Raw genomic sequence first — 24,560 nt, 5'->3', positions numbered from 1 at the left:
TTTTTGCTGAAACATTAGACACTCAATTATAGCTAGATACATTAAGGTCAATTCCTAAATGAGAAAAGAAAACTTGAAAGGGAACATGAATATGTTCATAACCTGGCCAAACATCTAAAAGTGGTATGAGAGTGCTGAGCTGAACTGATTATGGAGATGATTCCTGTGTTCAAATATCCTCAGTAAGTCTCCTTTCCTCACTTGACTTTTCTAGAAATTGTTTCAGATAACATTACGTCATTAGGTAACTACCAGGGCTTGAATAACAAGTTGGTTCTGAACATAAGGATTGAATATGCTTATAATACAAAATGACTTTTCAAAGAACATAAAAAGGAATCCATGACTCATAGGCATATTGAAAACAATGAACAACAACAAAAAAGGAAAGACAAATAGGAATACCAGATAAATCTGTCTCATAAAGTCCAAATATTCACAAACTATTCCACATTGGTAAATCTGAAAAATGTAAGCATGTTTAGCCAATCAGAAAATAACTTTTTGAGAAGCACTGGATCAAAATGATTTCTACAAGTGAATTTACTACATTTGAGAAATCTTGAACACATACACACACACTAAAGTATAAGTAAAAGAATAAAAGAAAATAATACCAGTTCAACAATTCAAAAATTTCTTCAGAACAATCGAATGACATCACTATAGAAACAGGAAAGATGTGTAGAACTTGAGAAAAAAGCTGTACTCTTCATTTCCACTCCCAAGAGAATCTAGTAGTAAAAAGGGAGTCAGTATCTCTCTTTTGACACAGTTGAAATAATCAACATAATTGAAACATCACCACCCATCAAAAATCAAAATAGAATTTTCATACTCAGAGAAAAGCTTACATATGTAAATACTTACATGGAAGTGTCTGTATATATGTGTATATAGATATGGAAAAGAGCTACAGAGCGTATGCCATTGAATCAACAATGGTCAAATTTGAACATTAGAAATAAATAATGGTAGAATATAATTATAAATAGGTGGAGGCAATGTGAAGTTGTAACAAGCAAACAAATAAAAATTGTGAATCATTAATTTGAATCCTAACCAATTTACAGTGATAGCCACAAACACTGATGATAGAAAAATATTATTAAAATTTAACTTATATAAAGCAAGCCATGATAGCTGAACCAGACCTTTAGAATCAAAAGAAAATATGCCAAAGGGGGGATAAACTTTTCTGAAAACTGATAGTAATTTGTTGAAAGATAAAGTAGGGGAACTCACATGTATTGCTCTAAACATGTATGAACTGAAAATATCTTCCCACCAAAAACACATTTTTGGGGTGCAAAAAAAAGTCAGTTAAAAAACTTGCACAGAGATACCAACTGGGAGACAGGTAATAAATCTCACCTGATTATTCGTGGAGTCAAATTTGTCTAAACCAGCAGCTGAATCTTCAGCTGTCAAGAGTGGCTCGCTTTTCTCACAGCTGTCCTGACTGATGAGCGTGTCCGCATAGTTGGGCTGAGGGAAGATTACATGACTCTTCCGAGAGTCTGAGGTGAGGGAGACCTCATGGGAATACGTCTGCAGGAAAGCTCGCACTCCGTCCACGCCCACAAAGTGCGAGGCGGGCATTCCAACCAACCCGCCTTCTGAAGCCTGGAGCACACGTGATGCATGCCAGTGCCTCAGCCTGAGCGCCAGCAAAATGATCACAAAGGCGAGGAAGACGCAGGAGACTGCAGCCACTGCCACCACTAGGTAGAGTGTGAGGCCAGAATCGTGGGGATTGGCAGGAGACTCCAAGCTGCTTAGGTCAGCCAGGACATCTGGAATGCTGTCAGCCACCGCCACGGTGAGCATGACAGTGGCTGAGAGAGGGGGCTGGCCGTGGTCCTGCACTGCCACCACCAGGCTCTGCTTCAGCGCATCTCTGTCTAGTATGGCCCGTGCAGTGCGCACCTCGCCCGTGTGCAGCCCCACCGCGAAAAGCCCTGGCTCGCTGGCCTTGAGCAGGCGGTAGGACAGCCAGGCGTTCTGGCCAGAGTCTCTGTCCACTGCCACCACCTTGGTCACCAGGTAGCCAGGCTCTGCGGACCGGGGTGCCAGCTCCACGCCTGTGGAACCGTCGGTGGGGAGGGTGGGGTACAGAATCTCTGGTACATTGTCATTCTGGTCCAGCACAAATATGCTCACAGACACGTTGCTGCTGAGTGGTGGGTTCCCACTGTCCAATGCAGTCACCCACAGTTGCACGTCACGGAACTGTTCATAGTCAAAGGAGCACAGTGCATATAGGGTGCCCGTGTCTGAGTTGATAGACACATAGGAGGATAAAGGTGCTCCCTGCAGGGTATCCTCCACCAGGGAATAAGTGACTCGGGAGTTTTCATTGCTGTCTAGGTCGCGTGCCATCACTGAGAAGAAAGAAGCTCCTCTGGGGTTGTTTTCAGGAATGAAGACAGAGTATGAGGACTCAGCAAAAGTGGGTGGGTTATCATTGTCATCTGCGACATTCAGTGAAATGTGAGTTTCTGTAGACAAGGGAGGATGTCCCTGATCTGTGGCTATCAAGGTTATATTATAGCTGTGGACCTGCTCCCTGTCCAGCACTCTGTTTGTTATCAATTTGTAATAATTTCCATAAGTCTTTTCTAATTTAAAAGGCAGACTGTTAGGAATGAAACATGAGACTTGACCATTTTCTCCAGAGTCTTGATCTTGCACATTTAGAAGAGCAATAACTGTACCTGGAGGAGAGTTTTCCAGCACTGAATTACTAGAAGATGTGATAGTTATTTCTGGAGCATTATCATTCACATCCACAACTGTGATCAATATCTTAGCTGTGGTTGAGAGACCTCCACCATCTTGGCCTTGGACTTCCATCTCGTAAAATCTGTGTTTCTCAAAATCCAGAGACCCTCGTATAAAAACTTCTCCAGTTTGAGAATCCAACTGGAATATTTCAGAAGCTTTGTTTTCCATATTCTGGAATGAAAACACCACTTCCCCATTGATTCCCTCATCTGGATCAGTTGCATTTACCATGAGAACCCGAGTTCCAGAGCTGAGGTTTTCAGGAATACTCACTTGATATACAGACTGTGTAAACTTTGGTGTGTGGTCATTTACATCAAGGACCACCACACGAATGGCAACAGCACCCTGGTGGATGGGATTTCCTCCATCGAAAGCTGTGAGGAGGAGATGGTGAGCAGCTTCTTTTTCCCGGTCCAGACTCCCCTCCAGCACTAGTTCAGGACTCTTGGCCCCATCCGTTCCACCTCGCATTTGCAAAGAAAAGTAACTATTAGGATTGAGTTGGTAGCGCTGGAGAGAGTTCATTCCTACATCTGGATCTCTAGCGTTAGGAAGGGGAAATTTCGATCCTGGAGTTGCGTGCTCACTGACTTTTATCTCTATTTCCGCCTCCTGGAAGCTGGGGGCATTATCATTAACATCCAGTATTTCCACCTCCACTCCGTAAATCTTCAGGGTATCTTCCACAAGTATCTCTATATTTAAAAAACAGGAGGACAGTGTCTCACAGAGCTCCTCCCGATCTAACCTACCTGCAGTGATCAAGCTGCCACTTCGCGGATTCAGAGCGAAAAGCTGCATCCTGCCTCTGGAGATGATGCGGACTCCGCGTTCCGCCAGCTCCCAGGGTTCCAGCCCCAGGTCCTTGGAAATATTGCCCACGAAGAAGCCTTTATCTGTCTCTTCGGGCACCGAGTACCGGATGTGCCCTGCCCCAGCCTCCTGTAGCGTCCTCAGGAAAATGTATAGTAGGATCAGCCCGTTGCGGTCCAGACGCAGTAGCCGATTCCCCATGGCAGTAAGCTGAGCCTATATTCCCTGGTTTCTTGGGCTGTTTCGTTCTGAATCAGCTTATGTATCTATGAGGTTCTAGGATGATTGCATCCAGAATATATCAGAGAGCGAACTACTTTAATTTTCCAGCATCAGGATCTGTGAGTATCCTGCTTTGTGTTGTAGAGATTGGGGAGGGAGGGACGGCAGCTTGAGCTTCCCATTCCCTGATTGGTGAAGAGCGGCGCCTAGAGCCAAATTTTATTATTGCAACAAGTAAGAAAAACCCAACTAATGTGTCTGTTCCAGAAGTTATTACACACCTCTTCAAGAATTGTAAAACTGAAAATTGCACACAATAAAGGGGTATATAATGTGATGTTGAAAGTTTACTAAGAGCCTTTAATAAAAGGGATAATTATTAAAAGGGCTTGTTTAATTTTTAAAAATGTTTTCAAATACTATTGAAACTGAACAAACTGCAGGTTAGACTTGCTTCCTATGGATTTTTACCAACTGAAGGGAATAGTATTTATGGATGTGGAACTAACTTGGTTCCAAAAAAATCATCAGAGCGCATGACTAAAATTCTTACCAATATTTCTTTATTGAGTAAAAGATGAAACATTTGAGGAAATTTGAATATTAGGTCTGTCATTTAAAAAATACCATGATATAAAAATAGATTTGTGTTCCATAACCTTAACTAATAAGTATTCTCTTTGATGAAAAATTTGCCTGAGATTTCTATATATTCTACCTTAAATTGTATAGAAGGACTGCAGCACTGTAAACTTTAGTCTAAATGACATCGATAGGTTTAACCTATATTTATTTTAGGAATTTCATTGAGAGATTCAATCTAGAATCATATTTATTTATTTTAATTTTAATGTTTATTCATTTTTGAGAGACAGAGACAGAGCACAAGCAGGTGCAGGCATAAAGAGAGGGAGACACAGAATCCGAAGCAGGCTCCAGGCTCTGAGCTGTCCGCACAGAGCTCTATACGGGGCTGGAACTGATGAACGGTGAGATCAGGACCTGAGCCAAAGTCTGACACTTAACTGACTGAGCCACCCAGACACCCCTACCTTTTCATTTTTAAGTAAGATCTACACAATCAAGAGTCACATGCTCTACCAACAGAGCCAGCCAGGCACTCATGAATCTAGAATCTTTAAACAACAATGCTCCAGTGGAATATATTGCATTAGAATATGAAAAGCATTATTTTAAATACTTACCTGTTTAAAAGTCTTCTTATCTGCTTCAAGACTAGGAGTTAAAATGCTAGTCATTAGTCCTGAGGGGTTATCTTTGTTGAAAATATCTTGTGTGGCTGGAAAATGATCAACAGATGTAAGAAAGTTAAACCCCGGAATAGTTTGATCCCCGGGCACACACAAATTATAGGTATAGGGCAACGTTCCTTCACTGTAGTTGCCAGTAATTTCCGGTCCAGACTTGGAGCACAAAACAGACCCAAAGCAGCCCCAGGTGGTGGGGCTGGAGGAGCGGCGCAGGCGCAGGGCAACCGCCAGAATCACCGCGAGGAGGAAGAGCACGGAGATCAAGGCCAAGGCCACCACCAGGTAAAACTGCAGCTCGGCCTGGGGGTCAGAGGCCTCCGGACGGTCGCCGAGATCGGGCAGTACTTCCTGTAGGCTGTCAGCGAACACCAGGTGCAGCGTGGCGGTGGCAGACAGGGGCGGCTGTCCCCCGTCCCGCACGGCGACCAGCAGGCGCTGGCGCGCCGCGTCCCGGTCGCCCAAAGCACGCGCAGTGCGCACCTCGCCCGTGCGCAGCCCCAGGCTGAAGAGTCCGGGCTCGCTGGCCTGCAGCACGTGGTACGACAGCCAGGCATTGTGTCCCGAGTCGGCGTCCACCGCCACCACCTTGGTGACCAGGTAGCCGGGCTGCGCGGCGCGCGGCACCGTGTCGAAGAGCGCCGAGCCGTCGGGCCCCAGCGCCGGGTACAGCACCCTGGGCGCGTTGTCGTTGCGGTCGCCCACCAACACGCGCAGGCTCACGTTGGCGCTGAGCGCTGGCGAGCCCTGGTCGCGCGCCTGCACCGTCAGCTCGAAGGCGCGCAGCTGCTCGTGATCGAAGGCGCGCTGCGCGAACACCACGCCGCTCTGCGTGTTCACGGACACGTAGGACGCCAGCGCCCGTGGCTCCAGGTCGCTGGCCACGATGGAGTAGGAGACGTGGCCGTTGGGCCCCAGGTCGGGGTCCGAGGCGATGACTTGTGCGATAGATGCTTCAGTAGGATTGTTCTCCGCCACGGGGACCATGTAAGAAGGCTGTTCGAAAACCGGCGCGGTGATGTGCAAAGTGATGACAGTGCTGGAGGAGAGGGGCGGATTGCCCCTGTCAGTGGCTGTTACGGTGACGTTGTATTCCGGAGTCTGCTCTCGGTCTAGCGGTCCATCTGTCACCAGCTTGTTGTAATTATTAGATGAAGAATGAATCTTAAATGCAATATCTCTATTTAAATTACAAATGACTTCTCCATTTTCCCCAGAATCCTGGTCCTATGTTTTGAAGAGAGCCACAACCATTCCTGGATGGGAATCCTCTAAAATTTGATCAGAGAGAGAAGTAATGATTATTTCAGGGATGTTGTCATTTTCATCTAGAATTTCTATGATTACTTTACATTGTGTAGAGAGGGACCCTCGGTCCTTTGCTTCTACATCCAGGGTATATCTTTCTACTTCTTCAAAATCCAAGGACTGATGAGTTATAACGTCTACTGTGGCAGAATCCAGAGAGAACATGTGCTGGGCTTTATTAGCCACACCAAGGAATGAGTAGGTGATCTCTGCGTTGAAGCCTTCTTCTTGGTCAGTGGCACTCACCTTCACCACTGAGGTGCCTAGGGGTATACCTTCCCTGAAGACTGACCCTGTACATATTTTGGCTGAACACTGGGGGGTTATCTTTGGCATCCACCACCAGGATTCGGATCTGAGCTGTGCTGCTTAGTGGTGAACTTCCATTGTCAAATGCTGTCAGCAGCAGATGATGAGAGCTTTGTGTTTCCTGGTCCAGGGTCTTCTTCAGTACTAATTCTGGATATTTGCCACCACCGGGATTGTCTTTCACCATCAAGGAGAAGTACTCATTAGGGCTTAGTTGGTATTTGCTCAGTGAATTCGTACTAATATCAGGATCTTTTGCAGACTCAAGAATTGTTCCCATCCCCGGAGAGACAGATTCACTGATTTCTAAATTTATTTCATCTTTATGGAATTGTGGGGCATGGTCATTAATATCCTCAACAACCGCAATGATATGAAAAATATTTAAATGGTTTTCCATCATGGCTTCCAACTGCAATTCACATCTTCTCTCTTTGCAGATCTCCTCGTGGTCCATTCGGTCCTTCACTAGTAAGTCCCCGCTCTCCGTGTCTACGTTGAAAAGCAGCTTCTTCATGCTGACTCGCAGCTTCCGAACCGACATGTCCACGACACTGAGACTGAGATCCTTGGTGAGGTTCCCCACCACCGAACCCTTGGCTAGTTCCTCGGGAATCGAGTAGCGGCTCGCAGAGCGCGGGGTAGAACAAAGGTAGTAGGAAGAGAAACAGTACCTGGCGCCTGCCGGCCTGGCGCCTCTGCAGCTCCCTCCCATTGCGCGCTCTAGTTCTCGCTGGGTCCCAGTCTTTCTAGCTGGAGAAGATGCACACTATCGCACTGGTAGCACTCGGCCCAGAACATACAGACCCCCAGTCTTAGGGCTGGGAATCTGTGTGTGCTGGGGAGAGTCTGCGCAGCCAGGGGCCCCTGTGTGTATCCAGTTCCTTCACTCTGCGTTGTTGACTGAGCAGGGAAACCCAGGCTAGAGGCTGAAGAATCCTGGGCAACAGCACTTGCCCTGTACTGGCCAACAGCAGCGCCCAGAGGCTTTGTGTGGAACCACAATCTAGTTTTTTCTATTTCAGGAAATCTTGTTAAAATGTAAGATGATAACAGCTAATATCCTGAATGTTATTTCTCAATGTTTTCATTTTCATTGTGAAACATGTTTCATGTGATCAAAATCATCGTATGTTTTATATGTTAAGATTTTCATAGACTTGGAATAGATAAAAGTACTTCTTTCAAAATTCAAAAAAGCACAAAAGAATATAAAATGTAAAGTAGCTCTTCCACCCAATGGCCCATTGCTATCCAGTTCTTCCATCCAGAGGTAACCACTGTTGTTCCTTTTAAAAAGTAATTATCCACAAAAGTACTGAAGATAAGCAAAAATCTTATTGTCAATTGTAGCTTATATTTAGCTAGAAAGTATTAATCCATCTCTCACATTTAGGAATTAGAAGGTTGTCATTCCCATATTCATTAAATTCACCCAGGGTGTTCTGTGCTGCTTTCAAATAATATTGAATATCACTTGGTTCTTGGTTACAATAACTACCATGTCAAAAGAGTAGTTTTTTAAAAACTGTATTTTTCAGAACAGAATTATTTAGAGAGATGCATAATAATTTTGACTCCCAAAGACAGATTTAAGAAGACTATTTCAATGATTTAAGTAATAACTATGACCCTAAAGGATGTGTTCTCCTTTGTTCAGACCTATTGTTGAACAAATGTTGGATGACATGAAAAAAATCATAGTCTAAGTATTTTGAGACTCATTAAGATATTCTTGGATTTTATGCTACCGTATTAGTTTAGAAGAATATTAGTTATATGTTAAAAGATATCAAATCAAATGCATCACCATCTTCACTAAAGTAAATAGCCACATGAATAATTCTACTGATCATTTAGAATACTTTTGTGTACTTCTCTGCTTATATTCGGTCTCCCACAGAAATGACATTTCTTTCTTGTCCTAGCTTATTTGGACGCTTAATTTCAGAGTTTTCATAAAACCAGATTGGTCTTTTTAAAAAGCTTCTAAAATTCCCTTGGACTCATCTTTTGCTCCTGTTCTTGGGAACACGGTCTCCCCCAAAAGATATTTTTTCAGCCTTATTATTTGGAGGATTTAACAAAAAACGCTGATAGCATAACCCAAATTTGCTTAATTTAACCTTCCATACATTATTTAGCATCCCTACTGAGCAAGGAAAGTCAAATTAAAATGCTGTATTCCACATAACAGTATGAAATTAGAATCACAAGCAGAAAGGATGCTGCACTGTTACGGGGGCGCCTGGGTGGCTCCGTAGGCTCAGCATCTGACTCTTGATTTTGGCTCAGGTCATGATCTTACAGTTCATGGGCCTGAGCCCCACGTTGGGCTCTGCATTGACAGTGTGGCGCCTGCTTGGGATTCTCTCTCCCTCTCTCTTTGCCCCTCCACGGCTCTCTCTCTCTCAAAATAAGTCAACTTTTTCTAAAAGAAAAGAATGCTGCATTGTTACTAATTATGATTACACTTGGAAAATTTTAAGCACACATTGTTAATAGAATATTAATGAAAAACTTAACTCTCTCTAGGAAGTATATTCAACTGTAATTATCACTGCAAGGTATAGTTTGAAAAATAAAACCACAAAGGGGTATTGCTCTTCTCACTGGGAAGAACAACACTGAGGAGTCTGTTCACTATTTCCAGTGAAGTTAATGCATTTGTCTCTAATATTCACCTATTTTTACCAGACCTGCCTTCAAAACAACAGCTAAGGTTGCCTAAAAGGCTAGGATTCAGCATGCGGCCAAGAGAAGTGCACATAAATTGACAGACACTTATGGAAGGACTCTCAGGAATTGTCAGTACTGTACTCAACAAAACTATAAAATAGAAGGCTCTGCAAAATCATAACAGCCTTGTGACCATAGGCCTTCACTGACATTGACATTAGGTAAGTATTTACCAGAAAATAAAAATATATCAGTATTAATAACCATCAAATTCTACTCTTCAATGCCTCAGCAAAAAACAAATATTGAAACGGAGGGAAAAGTGAAAAAATAAAGACCAAAATTTTCTATCATAATGCTAAACCTAAAAGTAAAACCAATTATAATTCTTAAAAGAAAAAGAGTAAAACCGGAACTCACTGGAACCCAAGGGGTATCTTCTACTGGTAACTTCGAATCATCTAACAAAGACAAAGGATCCTTTTTCTCAAAGCTCTCATGGCTAATGAGCATGTCGGCGTAGTTGGGCTGGGGGAAGATCACGTGACTCTCCCGAGAGTCCGCTGTGAGTGAAACCTCATGGGAATAAGTCTGCAAGAAAGCCCGTACCCCTTCCACGCCCGCAAAGTGGGAGGCAGACACACCCACTGGCCCGCTTCCTAAAGCTTCGAGCTGACGCGATGCATGCCAGCGCCTCAGCCTGAGAGCCAGTAGCACGATTACAAAAGCGAGGAAGACGCAGGAAACTATGGCTACCGCCAAGACCAGGTATAGAGTTAGTGCTGAAGCTTCGGAGTCATGTGGGACTTCTAGGCTGCCCAGGTCAGCCAGGAAATCTGGGATGCTGTCAGCAATGGCCACAGTGAGTGTGACGGTGGCCGAGAGTGGGGGCTGGCCGTGGTCCTGCACTGCTATCACCAGGCTCTGCTTGAGCGCATCTCTGTCTAGCACAGCCCGTGCAGTGCGCACTTCGCCCGTGTGCAGCCCCACCGCGAAGAGCCCTGGCTCGGTGGCCTTGAGCAGGCGGTAGGACAGCCACGCATTCTGACCCGAGTCTTTGTCAACCGCCACCACCTTAGTGACCAGATAGCCGGACTCTGCAGAACGGGGTGCCAGCTCCATACCAGTGTAACTGTCGGTGGGGAGGGTGGGGTACAGGATCTCTGGTGCGTTGTCATTCTGGTCCAGCAGGAATATGCTCACAGAAACATTGCTGCTGAGTGGTGGGTCCCCACTGTCAGTGGCAATCACCTGAATTTGTACATCGTGAAATTGCTCATAGTCGAAAGTTTGCAATGCATACAGGACTCCTGTGTCAGAGTTTATGGAGATGTAGGAGGATAGAGGTGCTTCCTGGAAAGTGTCTTCAGCTAGAGAGTAAATAATCTGAGCATTCTCTTTGCTGTCTGGGTCTAGTGCAGTCACAGAGAAGATGGAGGCACCTCTGGGGTTGTTCTCCGGGATACAGGTGAAGTAGGAGATGTGGGAAAATGTAGGTGGATTATCATTAATGTCTGCCACTTGCAGGGTGAAGTGGGTTTCTGTTAATAGGGGTGGATTTCCTCCATCTGTGGCTGTCACTGTGATATTGTAAAAGGATACCTGCTCCCTGTCAAGGGTTCTGTGTGTCACCAGTCTATAATAATTGTCAATGGATTTCTCTAACTTAAATGGTAGATTCCCTGGTATGGAACAGGTGACTTGTCCATTCTGCCCAGAGTCTGGATCATGCACGTTTAAAAGTGCTATAACAGTTCCCAGAGGTGAGTCTTCCATCAGGGGACTAAAAAGAGATGTGATGGTCACCTCTGGATTGTTGTCGTTTACATCTTCTACTGTAATCAATACTTTTGCCATTGCACTATATGCTCCTCCATCTTCTGCTTGTATTTCTAATTCATAGAAATCCGTTTCTTCATAGTCTAGATTTTCTGATAATTTTATTTCCCCAGTATTTTTGTTTAGTTGGAATTTCAACAATTTGTCAGGAATGAATTTTCGGAATGAATATGTCACTTCTCCATTGACTCCTTCATCCCTGTCTATGGCAGTGACAGTAAGCAGCTGTGTGCCCACAGGCAAGTTCTCCAGAATACTCACTCGGTATTCTGGCAAGGTAAAGACTGGTGCGTTGTCATTTGCATCAAAGACAGTCACACTGATGAGAACCGTACCAGATAGGAGAGGATCACCCCCATCAGAGGCAGTGAGGACCAGGTGGTGCAGTGCCTCTTCCTCACGATCCAGGGCATGCTGCAGCACCAGCTCCGGGTATTTGACGCCACTGGCATGACTCTGAACTGCTAAGGAGAAGTGCTTATTGGAGCTGAGTTGGTAGCTCTGAAGGGAGTTCACACCCACATCCGGATCTACAGCTTCCAGGAGAGGAAAACGCATTCCTGGAGCAACATTTTCATTAATTTTCACCTCTATACTTTCTGCTTGGAATTTTGGAGCATTATCGTTGATATCAGTTACTTCTATTTCTATCCCAAAAAGTTTCACCCGATCTTCCACAAGAATGTTAAAATTCACCAGACACCGTGTGCTCTGAGCACAGAGCTCCTCTCGGTCTATCCTGCCTGCTGTGACCAAACTGCCGCTTCGCGGGTTTAGAGCGAAAAGCTGCGTCCTACCTCTGGAGACGATGCGGACTCCCGGCTCTGCCAGCTCCCAGGGCTCCAGTCCCAGGTCCTTGGAGATGTTGCCGACGAAAGAGCCTTTCTCTAACTCCTCAGGAACGGAGTAGCGGATCTGCCAGGCTTCAGCCTCCCATGACAAGCCGAGGAAAAGACAAAACAAAACCAGCGCTTTGCGGGTGGAGTGGTTCCTTTTAGCAGCCATTGTTGTCGGGTCAAGGAATTCTGTCCAAGTACTCATGGAGCACGTTGTGTATTCTAACGATTCTTTTTTCTTTTCTCTGGCTGCTGGGAGCCTCTGTAGCATAAGCACCTTAAATTCTGGAGTGAGTTTCGCTGCAGCCCTGGAGCCGGTTTGTAGGAACTGAGGAGCTTTGCGTAGTCAGAGCCCTGAGAATCGGGATTGAGCGCTGGCTGTGTTTCTCTCCTAGTGGACAAACAGCGGCGCTCAGAGTCCGGAGAAGTTACTGCAACCACTATGTGTGCAATGGAAAACAAACGCTACTCTTTATTGGATCTTTTATTTGACAATATTTCTTTGGTTTCTCTACTACTTGTAGGTTTCTTACTGGGTAGAATAAATGGAAAGTACTATGAAATATTAAATGAAAATAACTGGTCATATATATGTATTTGTAACACTTTCTGAGTAGAAACATATCCACTGATAGCTATATTAATTTTGTGTAAAAAGTTTTCAAATTATTCTTTTCTAAAATAGTTTTATTGAGCCTCCATGAACAGTTTTGAAAACAATGTTTTTTTTATTATAGGCATATATAATTAGAAGTTAATTTGACCTATTTAAATGAATTAAGTAACCACAAACTAAAAGGAATATAACATGTTTGTGTTGTAACGGGAAGAAAAATATAAGAATTTCAAGCTACAATTTTTAAAAACAGAATAGAGATGTAGGTTTTTTTACAGTAAGTACTTACTCAAATAATCTGTTTTAATCAGAGCACTGATGCCAGTATAAACAATGTCTTCTTCTGGCATTTTGTATGGAACCCCACAGTGAAGTGGTTCAGACATCTTCAGTTCTATGTGCCCATCAACCAGCAGAAGTTCTCTCCCCAAACGAGGAGTATAGAGGTTCACATCTTTTATACAGAGAACACACTGTGCAGGACCGTTTATGTCACTATGCCTCCAAAGTGTGGAACTCTTCGAAGATTTTATAATTTGTCCTCAAAGATTTTACATTAGACAATCAGAGACAGAGACTGAGTGCAAAAGGCAGTGATAGGTCATTTGCTTTGTTGGAAATTCATAATCTTGCAATATAGAGGAAAAAGTTAGGAAAGATACAATATGAGCTCCAAGAAAAGATAAATAAACAGAAGAAGAAAGCCAGAAGAACCAAAAGCTGAAGAGGAAAATTCCTCTAGGGTGGTTATTAAGTTCTGGAGAGCACAGAAACCTTGGCAATGGTTTTGATTCATCTCCCAAGGCAAATACATATATCTATAACTTTGCATAGAATTTCAGAAACTTGTGGATTTGCTCACCATCTCCCCTCAAATGCTTAAGTATCTTAATTATTAAAATAAGTGAAAATACCTAAATATAGCTCAGATATTATTTACAATAAATGTTTCTTTGAAATAAGCGCCTGCTTGCACATTTAATGAGTGGCTTAATATTATATACTCAAATCATATAGGTAGGATATGGAAAGTTCATCTTAAATCTTGGCAGATTTAAATAATTACTTATTAATTTGTTCGTTAAGAAGCCACAGCCCGTTTTGCTAATCTAAGCTTGACTAGATATCTCCAGTTTAGTGTCATTATTGCTGAATTATAGAGCACTTACAAACCAAGTAACTCTTGAAAAATATAATCTGCAAAAAGTAAACGCTTAGAAGTCAAGAAGATGATTAGTTATGGATTTTCTAAATATGACTCGATTTAAAAAAAATACAACACTATGCCTGAAAGAACAGAAACCAGTAGAATATTTCAGAAGACAAAAAGTGGAACTCACCGGTGTGAGCATCTCAGGATGTGTAGTCAAATCATGCCCACTCTGAAGTGGAATTAAGGCCCCAGGCGAATCACTGCAAACTATGTCTTGAGTGGAATGCAAGAGTTCACTACATTTTAGGAAGTTATACTCTGTCTTTCCAGTATGCGCAACGCACAAATTGTAGGAATAAGGCAAAGTCCCTTCACTGTAGTTGGGAGGAACCACCGGTCCAGACTTGACACACAGACCAGGCTGAAAGCAGCCCCAGGTGGTGGGGCTGGAGGAGCGGCGCAGGCGCAGGGCAACCGCCAGAATCACCGCGAGGAGGAAGAGCACGGAGATCAAGGCCAAGGCCACCACCAGGTAAAACTGCAGCTCGGCCTGGGGGTCAGAGGCCTCCGGACGGTCGCCGAGATCGGGCAGTACTTCCTGTAGGCTGTCAGCGAACACCAGGTGCAGCGTGGCGGTGGCAGACAGGGGCGGCTGTCCCCCGTCCCGCACGGCGACCAGCAGGCGCTGGCGCGCCGCGTCCCGGTCGCCCAAAGCACGCGCAGTGCGCACCTCGCCCGTGCGCAGCCCCAGGCTGAAGAGTCCGGGCTCGCTGGCCTGCAGCACGTGGTACGACAGCCAGGCATTGTGTCCCGAGTCGGCGTCCACCGCCACCACCTTGGTGACCAGGTAGCCGGGCTGCGCGGCGCGCGGCACCGTGTCGAAGAGCGCCGAGCCGTCGGGCCCCAGCGCCGGGTACAGCACCCTGGGCGCGTTGTCGTTGCGGTCGCCCACCAACACGCGCAGGCTCACGTTGGCGCTGAGCGCTGGCGAGCCCTGGTCGCGCGCCTGCACCGTCAGCTCGAAGGCGCGCAGCTGCTCGTGATCGAAGGCGCGCTGCGCGAACACCACGCCGCTCTGCGTGTTCACGGACACGTAGGACGCCAGCGCCCGTGGCTCCAGGTCGCTGGCCACGATGGAGTAGGAGACGTGGCCGTTGGGCCCCAGGTCGGGGTCGGAGGCGCTGACTTGGGCGATGGACGCTCCAGGAGGGTTGTTCTCCATCACGTGAACCACGTAGGAGGCCTGGTGGAAAATCGGTGTGTTGTCATTGACATCAGTGATGTGCAAGGTGATGGTAGTCCTGGAGGAGAGGGGCGGATTGCCCCTGTCAGTGGCTGTTATGGTGACGTTGTATTCTGGAGTCTGCTCTCGGTCTAGCGGTCCATCTGTCACCAGCTTGTAGTAATTATTAGAAGAGGAGTAAATTTTGAAAGGAATATCCTTTCCTATGTTACACATGACTTCTCCATTTGCTCCGAAATCCTTGTCCCGTGTTTTGAAGAGAACCACCACCATTCCTGGAAGAGAATCCTCCAAAATTTCATCAGAGAGAGAGGTGATGATTATTTCTGGCCTGTTGTCGTTTTCATCTAGGATTTCTATGACTACTTTACACTGGGTAGAGAGTCCACCTCCATCTCTTGCTTCCACTTCCATGGTATATCTTTCTATATCCTCAAAATCCAATGATTGGTTATTCTTAATCATACCTGTTTTCTCATCCAGTGAGAACATGTACCTTGTCCTCTGAGCAGTGCTCCTGAAGTAGTAGTTCACTTCTGCATTGACCCCCTCATCCTTGTCAGTGGCTGTCACCTGCAACACGGAGGATCCAGGGGGCAGATTTTCACTAACACTGATTCTGTATTCATCTTTGCTGAACACGGGGAAGTTATCATTGGCATCCCTGACAGAGATTTCTATTCGAGTGGTGGCACTTCGTGGTGGGTTCCCCCCATCCAAGGCAGTCAGTATCAGGTGATGAGAATGCTGCTGCTCCCGGTCTAGGAGTTTCTCCAAAGATAACTCTGGATATTTACTACCATCGGAATTAACTCTAACCATTAACGAGAAATAAGGATTAGGATTTATCTGATAATCTTTAACTGAATTCATGTTTATATCGAGGTCAGTGGCAGGGTCAAGGGATATTCGTGCACCTTCGGACACAGATTCAAAAATTTCTAAAAGTATTTCCTCTTTATCGAATTGAGGGGCATGGTCATTAATATCCTCAACAATCACAATGATATGAAAAATATTTAAAGGGTTTTCCACCACGGCTTCCAACTGCAACTCACATCTTCTTCTCTCTTTGCAGATCTGCTCGCGGTCTATTCGGTCCTTCACTAGTAAGTCCCCGCTCTCTGCGTCTATGTTGAAAAGCAGCTTCTCCGTGCTGACTCGCAGCTTCCGAGCCGACACGTCCACGACACTGAGCCCGAGATCCTTAGCGAGGTTCCCCACCACCGAACCCTTGGCTAGTTCCTCGGGAATCGAGTAGCGGATCGGCTCGCAGAGCGCGGGGTAGAACAAAGGTAGTAGGAAGAGAAACAGTACCTGGCGCCTGCCGGCCGGGCGCCTCTGAGCGCAGCTCCCTCCCATTGCGCGCTCTAGTTCTCGCTGGGTCCCAGTATTCCGGAAAGCTTAAGAAACTGCAATCCACGGCGTCATTGCAGGAGCATTCCACTCATGACAGGCGGAGCCAGGAATCCTCGTATGTTGGGCAAAGTCTGTGCCTTCACGACTCTCAGTGTGTGAGCGGGTTTTTTTCTGTGTTGGTGACTGCCCAGGAAATCCAAGGCTTGAGACAGAAATCCCAGGCGACTGCGCTTGCCCTGTACTGGCCGACAGCGGCGCCCAGGGGACCCGTGTGGAACTGCAGTCTGACATTTTCCTCTTGAATCCAATTTTTCTCTACAATCTCTAGAATATGTATATTGCTCTTCTAAATTCCTATACATATTTATATATGTGCCCTGCACTCTGGGAAGTGCTCCTGAAGTAGTAGTTTACTTCTGCATTGACCCCCTCGTCCTCGTGAGTGGCTGTCAACTGCAACACGGAGGACTGGGGGGTCCGATTGTATATACAGAGAAATATAGGACATTTATTTCTCTATATATAGAATATGTATATATTGCTTCTTGAAGATGCACTTATATAATGGCCCCATAATACTAAATAATTTTAGTATTATAGCCTATATCCTTAGTGTTTTAAAGAAATTTATTATGGAAAAATTTCAAATTTATAAAGAAGTAGGGAGTATTATTGAATCACCACCCAATGACAATAACGATCAACACAAGGCCACTTTCATTTAATATATATTGTACACTGTCATTATTTTGAAGCAAATCCAAGATACTTCAACTCTTTTTTTATGATGAAACATGAAGATTGATAAGGATTTTATATTTAAGCCTATTTTGTTATATGAAATGTTACCAATACAAAAATTTTATCTAGTTTAAGAAAACTAGGATTCAACACTTTCCATAATGCCCATTCATCCAATGAGCTTTGTGTTCTGTTTTTAAAGACAAGCAGTATTAATGGTAGAGAATAGTAGTTACTGACAATACAAGCCTTCATCACTATGTTATGGTTTTTCCCCCAAGTTAACACACATTTAATATCTGTAAATACTAAGTACCAATCATTACTTCCCCAGGACAGAAACTTCAAGTGACAGTTGTCCTATTTCATAGTTAAAAATATGAACCAGAAGTACGCTTTAAATTTTTCCTACTAGATTATGAGTAAGGAGTATTTGAAATAAGTATAGCATCTGTATGTCATAATGGCTGTCCAGATATGTTACCCCTATAGCCAGCATGTTTCGAATAGAATTTCTGAATCAACTTCAAAGTTTATTTTTAAAGTCTCTTGGAAAGTCATTTATTACTTGGAATGACACTATGTTTAAAATAAAATAAAATAGGGGCACGTGGGTGGCTCAGTTGGTCATGTTTGACTTCACCTCAGGTCATGATCTAGCGGTTCATGAGTTCAAGCCCCACAACAGGTTCTCTGCTGTCTATGCAGAGCCTGCTTGGGTTCTTCTGTCCCCTCTCTGCCCCTCCCCCACTCATGTGCACGCACGTACACACACACTCTCTCTCAAAAAATAAACTTAAAAAGTAAAATATTATTGCTTTCCTTATAGCTAAAACCTTGTAAAATATTCTTAGAACCTCTGCCAGCAGATCTTGAGACTTATTTTCCTAAATTGTCTCCCTCATCCAGATTTATTTCTAGCCTCTAGGTTGGAGAACTGAGCGTAAATAACAGACAGTTGAGGAATAATTTTTATTTCCCTTGTTTTGTCCTCACAGTGTTCATTCTCAGAAACCCCTCTAAATGAATTGTGACTCTTCCTCAGAAGTGATCTTTAAATCCAAACAACCTCTACAAACATGTGATCTGGAAAACATAACCTCAAAAGGGGGTTGTCCTGTCACAGAAACAGAAAAGCAGAAACAGAAAAATCTGGGCTCTCAGTTTCTTCAAAAAGAATGCACGTGTCTTCTCATTAATTTATCTTTTCAAAATGACTATCAGCTGTATTTATGTTTCAAGGTATGTAAGAAGTTCCAAGATATGTAGGAAGCTCAAAATGGGGCCATTGAAGATAACAACAATAAATTTCAGGAATGGAAAACCATCCCTAAGACTTAGTAGTGAACTGATAACCAACCAAGCAACCTCACCCAAATAGACCATATCAATGCTCAATAATGAGAGCAGCACCATGAAGAAGATATCCATTGACCCTAGGTTAATTTAGGTTAATTATGAGAAACTTGTATCAGTGATACAACCAATAAATGCTTCCTATAGATGTTACAACAAAAATAAGGCCCAGTAAAACCTTGAATGGTGAGAAATATTTCAACATGAATGTATCATACCTTAAGTGCAAACCTTAAAGAGAAAACCAAATCATAATAGAAAAGAAAGGAAACAACTGAACTCACTGGAACCAAAGAAGTATCTTCTTTTTTAAAAAAACTTTTTTTAATGTCTATTTCTGAGAGAGAGACAAAGACAGAGCACAAGTGGAGGAGGGGCAGAGGGGAGAGGGAGACACAGAATCTGAAGCAGGCTCCAAGCTCTCAGCTGTCAGCAGAGAGCCCAACACAGGGCTCGAACCAGTGAACCATGGGATCATGACCTGAGTGAAGTTGAATGTTTAACTAACTGAGCCACCCAGACATCTCCAAAGAGGAGGAAATCTGAAATCATCTGAAATGCACAAAAGGTCATTTTTCCTACAGCTCTCCTGACTGATCAGCATGTTGTCATACTTGGGCTGGGGAAAGGTCATGTGACTCTCAGGAGCCTGCCCTGAGTGAGGCTTCCTGGGAATAGGTCTGCAAGAAAGCCCACACCTATCCATGCCCACAAAGTGAGAAGTAGGCACAGCCAATCCAAGCCCTGCAGCCTGGAGCAGATGTGAGATGTGCCATTGTCACAACCTGAGCACCAGGAACACAATGACAAAGGTAAGGAAGATGAGGGACACTGCAGCCACTATCACCAGCAAGTATAATGTGAGGTCTGAGATCTCTGGCTAGGTGGGGATATCCAGACTGTTGAGGTCAACCAGCCCATCTGGGATGCTGTGGGCCACAGCCACAGTGAGGATGAAAGTGACCGAGACAGGGGGCTGGACTTGGTCCTGCACCACTACCATCAGGCTCTGCTTGAGCCAGTCTCTGTCCAGCAGGCCCCATGCAGTGTACACCTTGCCTGTGTGCAGTCCCATCACAAAGAGCCCTGGCTTACCGGCATTGAGCGGGTGGTAGGCCTGGTGTTCTGACCCAAGTCTCTGTTTACAGCCACCTTGGTCACCAGGTAGCCAGGTTCTGTGGAGCAGGGTACCAGTTCCATGATGGTAGAACACAAGTAAGAAGAATAGGGTACAGGATTTCTGGCACATTGTCCTTCTGGTCCAGCACAAACAAGTTCAATGACATGTTGCTGGTGAATAGTGGGTTCCCACTGTCACTTGCCTTCACTTGCGTTTGAGATCACAAAACTGCTCATGTTGAAGGGATGCAGTATGTATGTCATGCCAGTGTGTCAGAATTGATGGTGACATAGGAGGACCCTTGGATAGTGTCGCCAGCCAAGGAGTGAATAACCTGGGCATTTTCGTCACTATTGGGGTTATGGACTGTCACTAAGAAGATAAAGGTTCTTCTACGATTGTTCTCAAGGAGACAGACTGAGTAGAAGTTTCAGGGAAGGAAGTACTGTCATTGACACCAATCATATGCAGGATGATGTAAACCTCTGTCTGTTGTGGTCATTGTGATGTTATAATCAGAAGTTTTTTCTCTGTGAAGAATTCAGACTATCAACAACCTATAATTATGTACTGACTTTTCTAATTGAAAAGGTAAATAATGAAGCACATGGGTGGCTCAGCCAGTTGAGTGTCTGACTCGTTATTTCAGCTTGGGTTATGATTCCAGGGTCGTGGGATCAAGCCCTGAGCTGGTGTCTGTGCTGAGCATGGGGCCTGCTTGGGATTCTCTCTCTCTCCCTCTTGGCCCTCCCCCACTCACACTTTTGTGCTCTCTCAGAAAAAGGAGAAAGAGAAGGAGAAGGAGAAAAGAAAAAGAAAGAAAAACGAAAAGGTAAATTATGAAGTGTGTAATAAGACAACCTAACCATTCTTCCCAGAGTCTTGGTCATGCACATTCAAAAAGGCAATTACTGTTCCAGGGAGAGTATTTTCCAGGACTGGGCTAAACAGAGATGTAATGGTCACTTCTGGCCTATTGTCATTTACATCTTCCACTGAAATGAGCACTTTGGTCCTCCCCAAAAGTGCCCCCACATCTTCAGCTTGTATTTCCATTTCATAAAATGCACATTCTTCATAATCTAGACTCTCTGCTGTTGATATTTCCCCAGTATTTTCATTAAGAAGGAGTAACAGAGATTGCTTTTCGCTAATTTTCCAGAATCTACAGGCCACTTCACCGTTGGCTCCCTCATCTGGGTCGCTAGCGCTCACAGTAAGCAGCAGGGTGCCCGGGACCACGTTCTCTGGGACTTTCACTCGGTAAATCGGTTGAGCAAAAACTGGAGCATTGTCATTTGTATCCAACACTGTCACGTGGATGTGCACGGTGCTGGAGCGACGCGGGTCACCGCCATCAGAGGCGATGAGGATCAGATGGTGAGCAGCCTCTTCCTCGCGGTCCAGGGCCTGTTCCAGCACCAGCTCTGGGTGTAGAGTTCCATCGTCTCCACTTTGCACTTCCAAAGAGAAGTAGTGACTGGGGCTGAGCTGGTAGTTCTGTAAGGAATTTATGCCCACATCTGGGTCAACAGCCTCTGGGAGCGGGTAATGTGTTCCAGGTGCAGCGATTTCATTAATTTTTACTTCCTGATTCTCGGCCTGGAATTTTGGTGTGCACTCGTTTATATCAGTTACTTCTATTCTATTCCGTACAGTTTTACTTTGTCTTCCACCAGAGCTTTAAAGTTAACTAGACACCGCACACTCTGAGCACAGAGCTCCTCCGGGTCTATCCTGATGGCAGTGACCAAGACAAGCCACTTCGTAGGTTCAGAGCAAAAAACTGAGTCCTACTTCTGGATACGATGCAGACTCCACACTCCGCCAGCCCCAGATCCTTGGAGATATTCTCCCAACGGTATAGCCTTCTTCTGTCTCTTCAGGTGCCGAGTAGTGGATCTGGCTGGCACTGGTCTTCCATAGCCTCCACGGGCACAGCAGAACCAGTCCTTCGTGGTGGGGGCAATTCAGAGGAGTGGGCATTATTGCTTAACTATGAATATTGTTTTTCAGAATGCTTTTTGTGCAGATTGACTCCTTAGGTTCTTTCTGCCTCCTGCAAATTATGATCTTTTTCCTAAGGAGAAACCGGAGTGCTCCAAGTTAAGAAGGTGAGTTTTGTTGCAGCTTTTGCTGAAGTTTGTGGGCTCTGTGGGGCTCTGTGTAGTTGCATATCCGAACATCCGGATGGAAAGCTGACTAAACTTTTCTTTTTTTTAAATTTTTTGCATGTTGTATTTATTTCTGAGAGAGAGAGAGAGAGAGAGAGAGAGCGCAGGGGAGGGTCAGAGAGAGAGGGAGATACAGAATTTGAAGCAGGCTCCAGGCTCTGAACTAGCTGTCAGCACGGGCCGACGCGGGGCTCAAACCCACAAACTGTGAGATCATGACCTGAGCTACCCAGGTGCCCCAACTAAACTTTTCTTAAAGTTGGTGAACAGCCGTGCTCGGAGTCCTAACCTGTCACTACATACACTGAGATAAGAAATACTTCATTATAGGTGACTGAGAAAGAAAATACTCTTCTAACTATGACTGTAGACTTGTCTCACTGTGTTTTGCATTCTCATTTCAAAAGCTATTACCATTTCTGAATATGTGAGTTGAAAATGAAGTGCAATGGAACTTCTAGTAAATGTATAGTTAAGTTGCCATTTTTTCTTAACATCAAATTAACTTATTCTGGTAGAATTTTACTCTCTTTCTAGATGTAAATTATTCCAACTTCAGTTTTATAATGTTTCAAAAATTTTCTAGATGTCATTATTTTCAACAGTAACTGCAATGTGCAATCAATCCTCTTTGGAAATAGAATTTTTCTTAGTTTTATACATTATACTTATGTACATATATTAAATAGTTATTTTGAATTAATATATATGGATTATTCATTCTGAAGTTATTTTATAAGGTTAATTTATTCAGATAGTAAGTTTGGTGGAGTAAGGTTTCCTTAAAATGTCGTTCACAAAAATAATTTTAATCAGGCAACAGTAATAGATTCTCTCACCTAATATTGCTAAATTTTGAAAGGATTGGTTTTTTTAAAGTTACATATTTATGAATGTTAAACTTCATTCTGGTTTACTTTTTTTGTACTTTTCAATGTTAATACATAATGCATATACAGGCTATGACAATTGGAATATTGAAATAAACATATATTGAAAAGCAAGTTTCCATTTCAATCCTTCCATAAAGAAATTACGCAGTTTTAAAGTAGGCTCTGGGGCACCTGGGCAGCTCAGTCGGTTAAAAGGCCAACTTCGGCTCAGATCATGATCTCACAGTTTGTGGATTCAAGCCCTGCATCAGGCTCTGTGCTGACAGCTACCTCAGAGACTGGAGACTGCTTCAAATTCTGTATCTCCGTCTCTCTCTGACCCTCCCCTGTGCGCGCTCGCTCTCTCTCTCTCTCTCAGAAATAAAGAAAACATTTAAAAAATTTAAAAAATAAAGTAGTCTTAAGTTTCCTATTATAAAGGTCACTTAAATCTGTAATAATTAGAGAAAAAGAACACAAGATGTAGAACCACTTATTACCACTAAAAAGCAAAAAGTTCCTTCATAAGAAATTATTTCAGGGGTGCCAGGATGGTTCAGTCAGTTGAGCATTCAACTCTTGATTTCACTCAAGTCATGATCTTATGGCTTATGGGATTAAGCCCCAAGTTGGGCTCTGCACTGACATCAGGGAGCCTGCTTGGGATTCTCTCTTTTTCCCATTCTCTCTGCCCATCCCTGCCTCAATAAATAAATAAGTTAAAAAAAAATTCTTTCAGAGGCACATGGCTGGTTCCATCAGTTGAGCATGTGACTTTTTTTTAAGTTGATTTATTTAATAGAGAGAGAGAGAACACGAGCACGGAGGGGCAGAGAGAGAAGGAGAGGGAATCATAAGCAGGCTCTACACTGTTTCACAGAGCCTGATACGGAGCCATGAACCTTGAGATCATGACCTAAGCTGAAATAAAGAGTCAGACGCTTAACTGGCTAAGCCACCTAGGCGCCCGGAGCATAAAACTCTTGATCTCAGTGTGNAAAAAAAAAAAAAACTTTCAGTAGTTTGTAAAGAAATCATTTACTGAAGCAGTTACTAATGGAGATCAGGCAAAAGACTGATATTTAAGAAACGGCAACTTTGAGCATAAAATTAGTAATTTTTGCCATAAGTGGAAAATTCAGGATTCTCTTTCCTCTAATCACTAATGTATAGAGCTCCAAATGATAAGACAAATCCATTGACATGCTCCCCTCCTTTATTACTCAAAAACTATTGGTCAGGAATAACATCAAGTGACAGAAGCAACAGCATTTCCTTTTCTTTGGTCAAGTGTCTTTTTTTTTTTTTAATTAACTATAAGAGTAAGAGGAGAATTTTGCATTCCCAGAAAACTTGAAGGAGCATAGATAATGATTTGGAACTTCTAATGAGTTTACTGAGTCTCTCTCTACCCCCTCACCCACACTATTTTTCTTACAATTTTAGGGCATTCACAGAGTCATGACTAGGTAGATATAAAGAACCAGACGTGAGGAATAAACATTAAAAAAGATGGAAACGGTACTACTGAAATCAGTGAAGGAAGATAGCTAGTAGTAGTTTCTTTGCTTTAAAGGGTAAATTACATAATTGCATAAAAAATTACGTAATTATGCAATTGCATAATTATGTATTTAAATTGAGTGTTTACTTACATGTAACAAAAACTGAAATATTTTGAATACATGAGGCAGTGGGTAACTTTCATTACCTTGAAAAAAGCGATAAGAAATTGATACCATACTTCTGTTGCAAAGCGCAGAGCACACTCTCCCTACCGTGTAAATCTGAACTTGGTGTGATAACCATTATATGTCACATAACTACTCCCAAATCACCACTCTCTTTAAAGTACACCTTTC

The 24,560-nt window shown here is 43.8% G+C and overlaps 2 protein-coding genes and 2 pseudogenes across 14 annotated transcripts in view; all 4 read right to left on the bottom strand.

Moving 5' to 3' along the window:
- LOC144235274 (protocadherin gamma-C4) overlaps positions 1–24,560 on the bottom strand; it is a 176,380-nt gene that overhangs the window by 73,237 nt on the left and 78,583 nt on the right. The window contains exon 1 of one of the 13 annotated variants that reach the window (XM_077768816.1): positions 14,021–14,127. The exons of 10 other annotated variants lie outside the window; for them this stretch is intronic. In XM_077768816.1, coding sequence (XP_077624942.1) covers positions 14,021–14,032 — 12 coding nt within the window. In that variant the 5' untranslated portion in view covers positions 14,033–14,127. Of the gene's footprint in view, positions 1–1,374; positions 3,958–9,809; positions 12,234–14,020; positions 14,128–24,560 lie in introns of those variants that run through there. 2 more of the 13 variants (XM_077768801.1, XM_077768800.1) reach the window with 2 other exon arrangements.
- Positions 4,505–8,214, bottom strand: LOC144235303 (protocadherin gamma-B7-like). The gene is given in 4 exon segments (XM_077768861.1): positions 4,505–6,680; positions 6,682–7,336; positions 7,338–7,459; positions 8,203–8,214. Coding segments are annotated over 4 exon segments (2,451 nt in total). The 3' UTR covers positions 4,505–5,018.
- LOC144235301 (protocadherin gamma-A9 pseudogene) lies at positions 19,032–20,262 on the bottom strand (annotated as a pseudogene).
- On the bottom strand, positions 20,258–21,770 carry LOC144235276 (protocadherin gamma-A8 pseudogene; annotated as a pseudogene).

Source organism: Crocuta crocuta, unplaced genomic scaffold, assembly GCF_008692635.1.
Source record: "Crocuta crocuta isolate KB4526 unplaced genomic scaffold, BGI_CrCroc_1.0 scaffold64, whole genome shotgun sequence".
NCBI lineage: Eukaryota > Metazoa > Chordata > Mammalia > Carnivora > Hyaenidae > Crocuta > Crocuta crocuta.
This window is presented reverse-complemented; position numbering and strand designations above follow the sequence as displayed.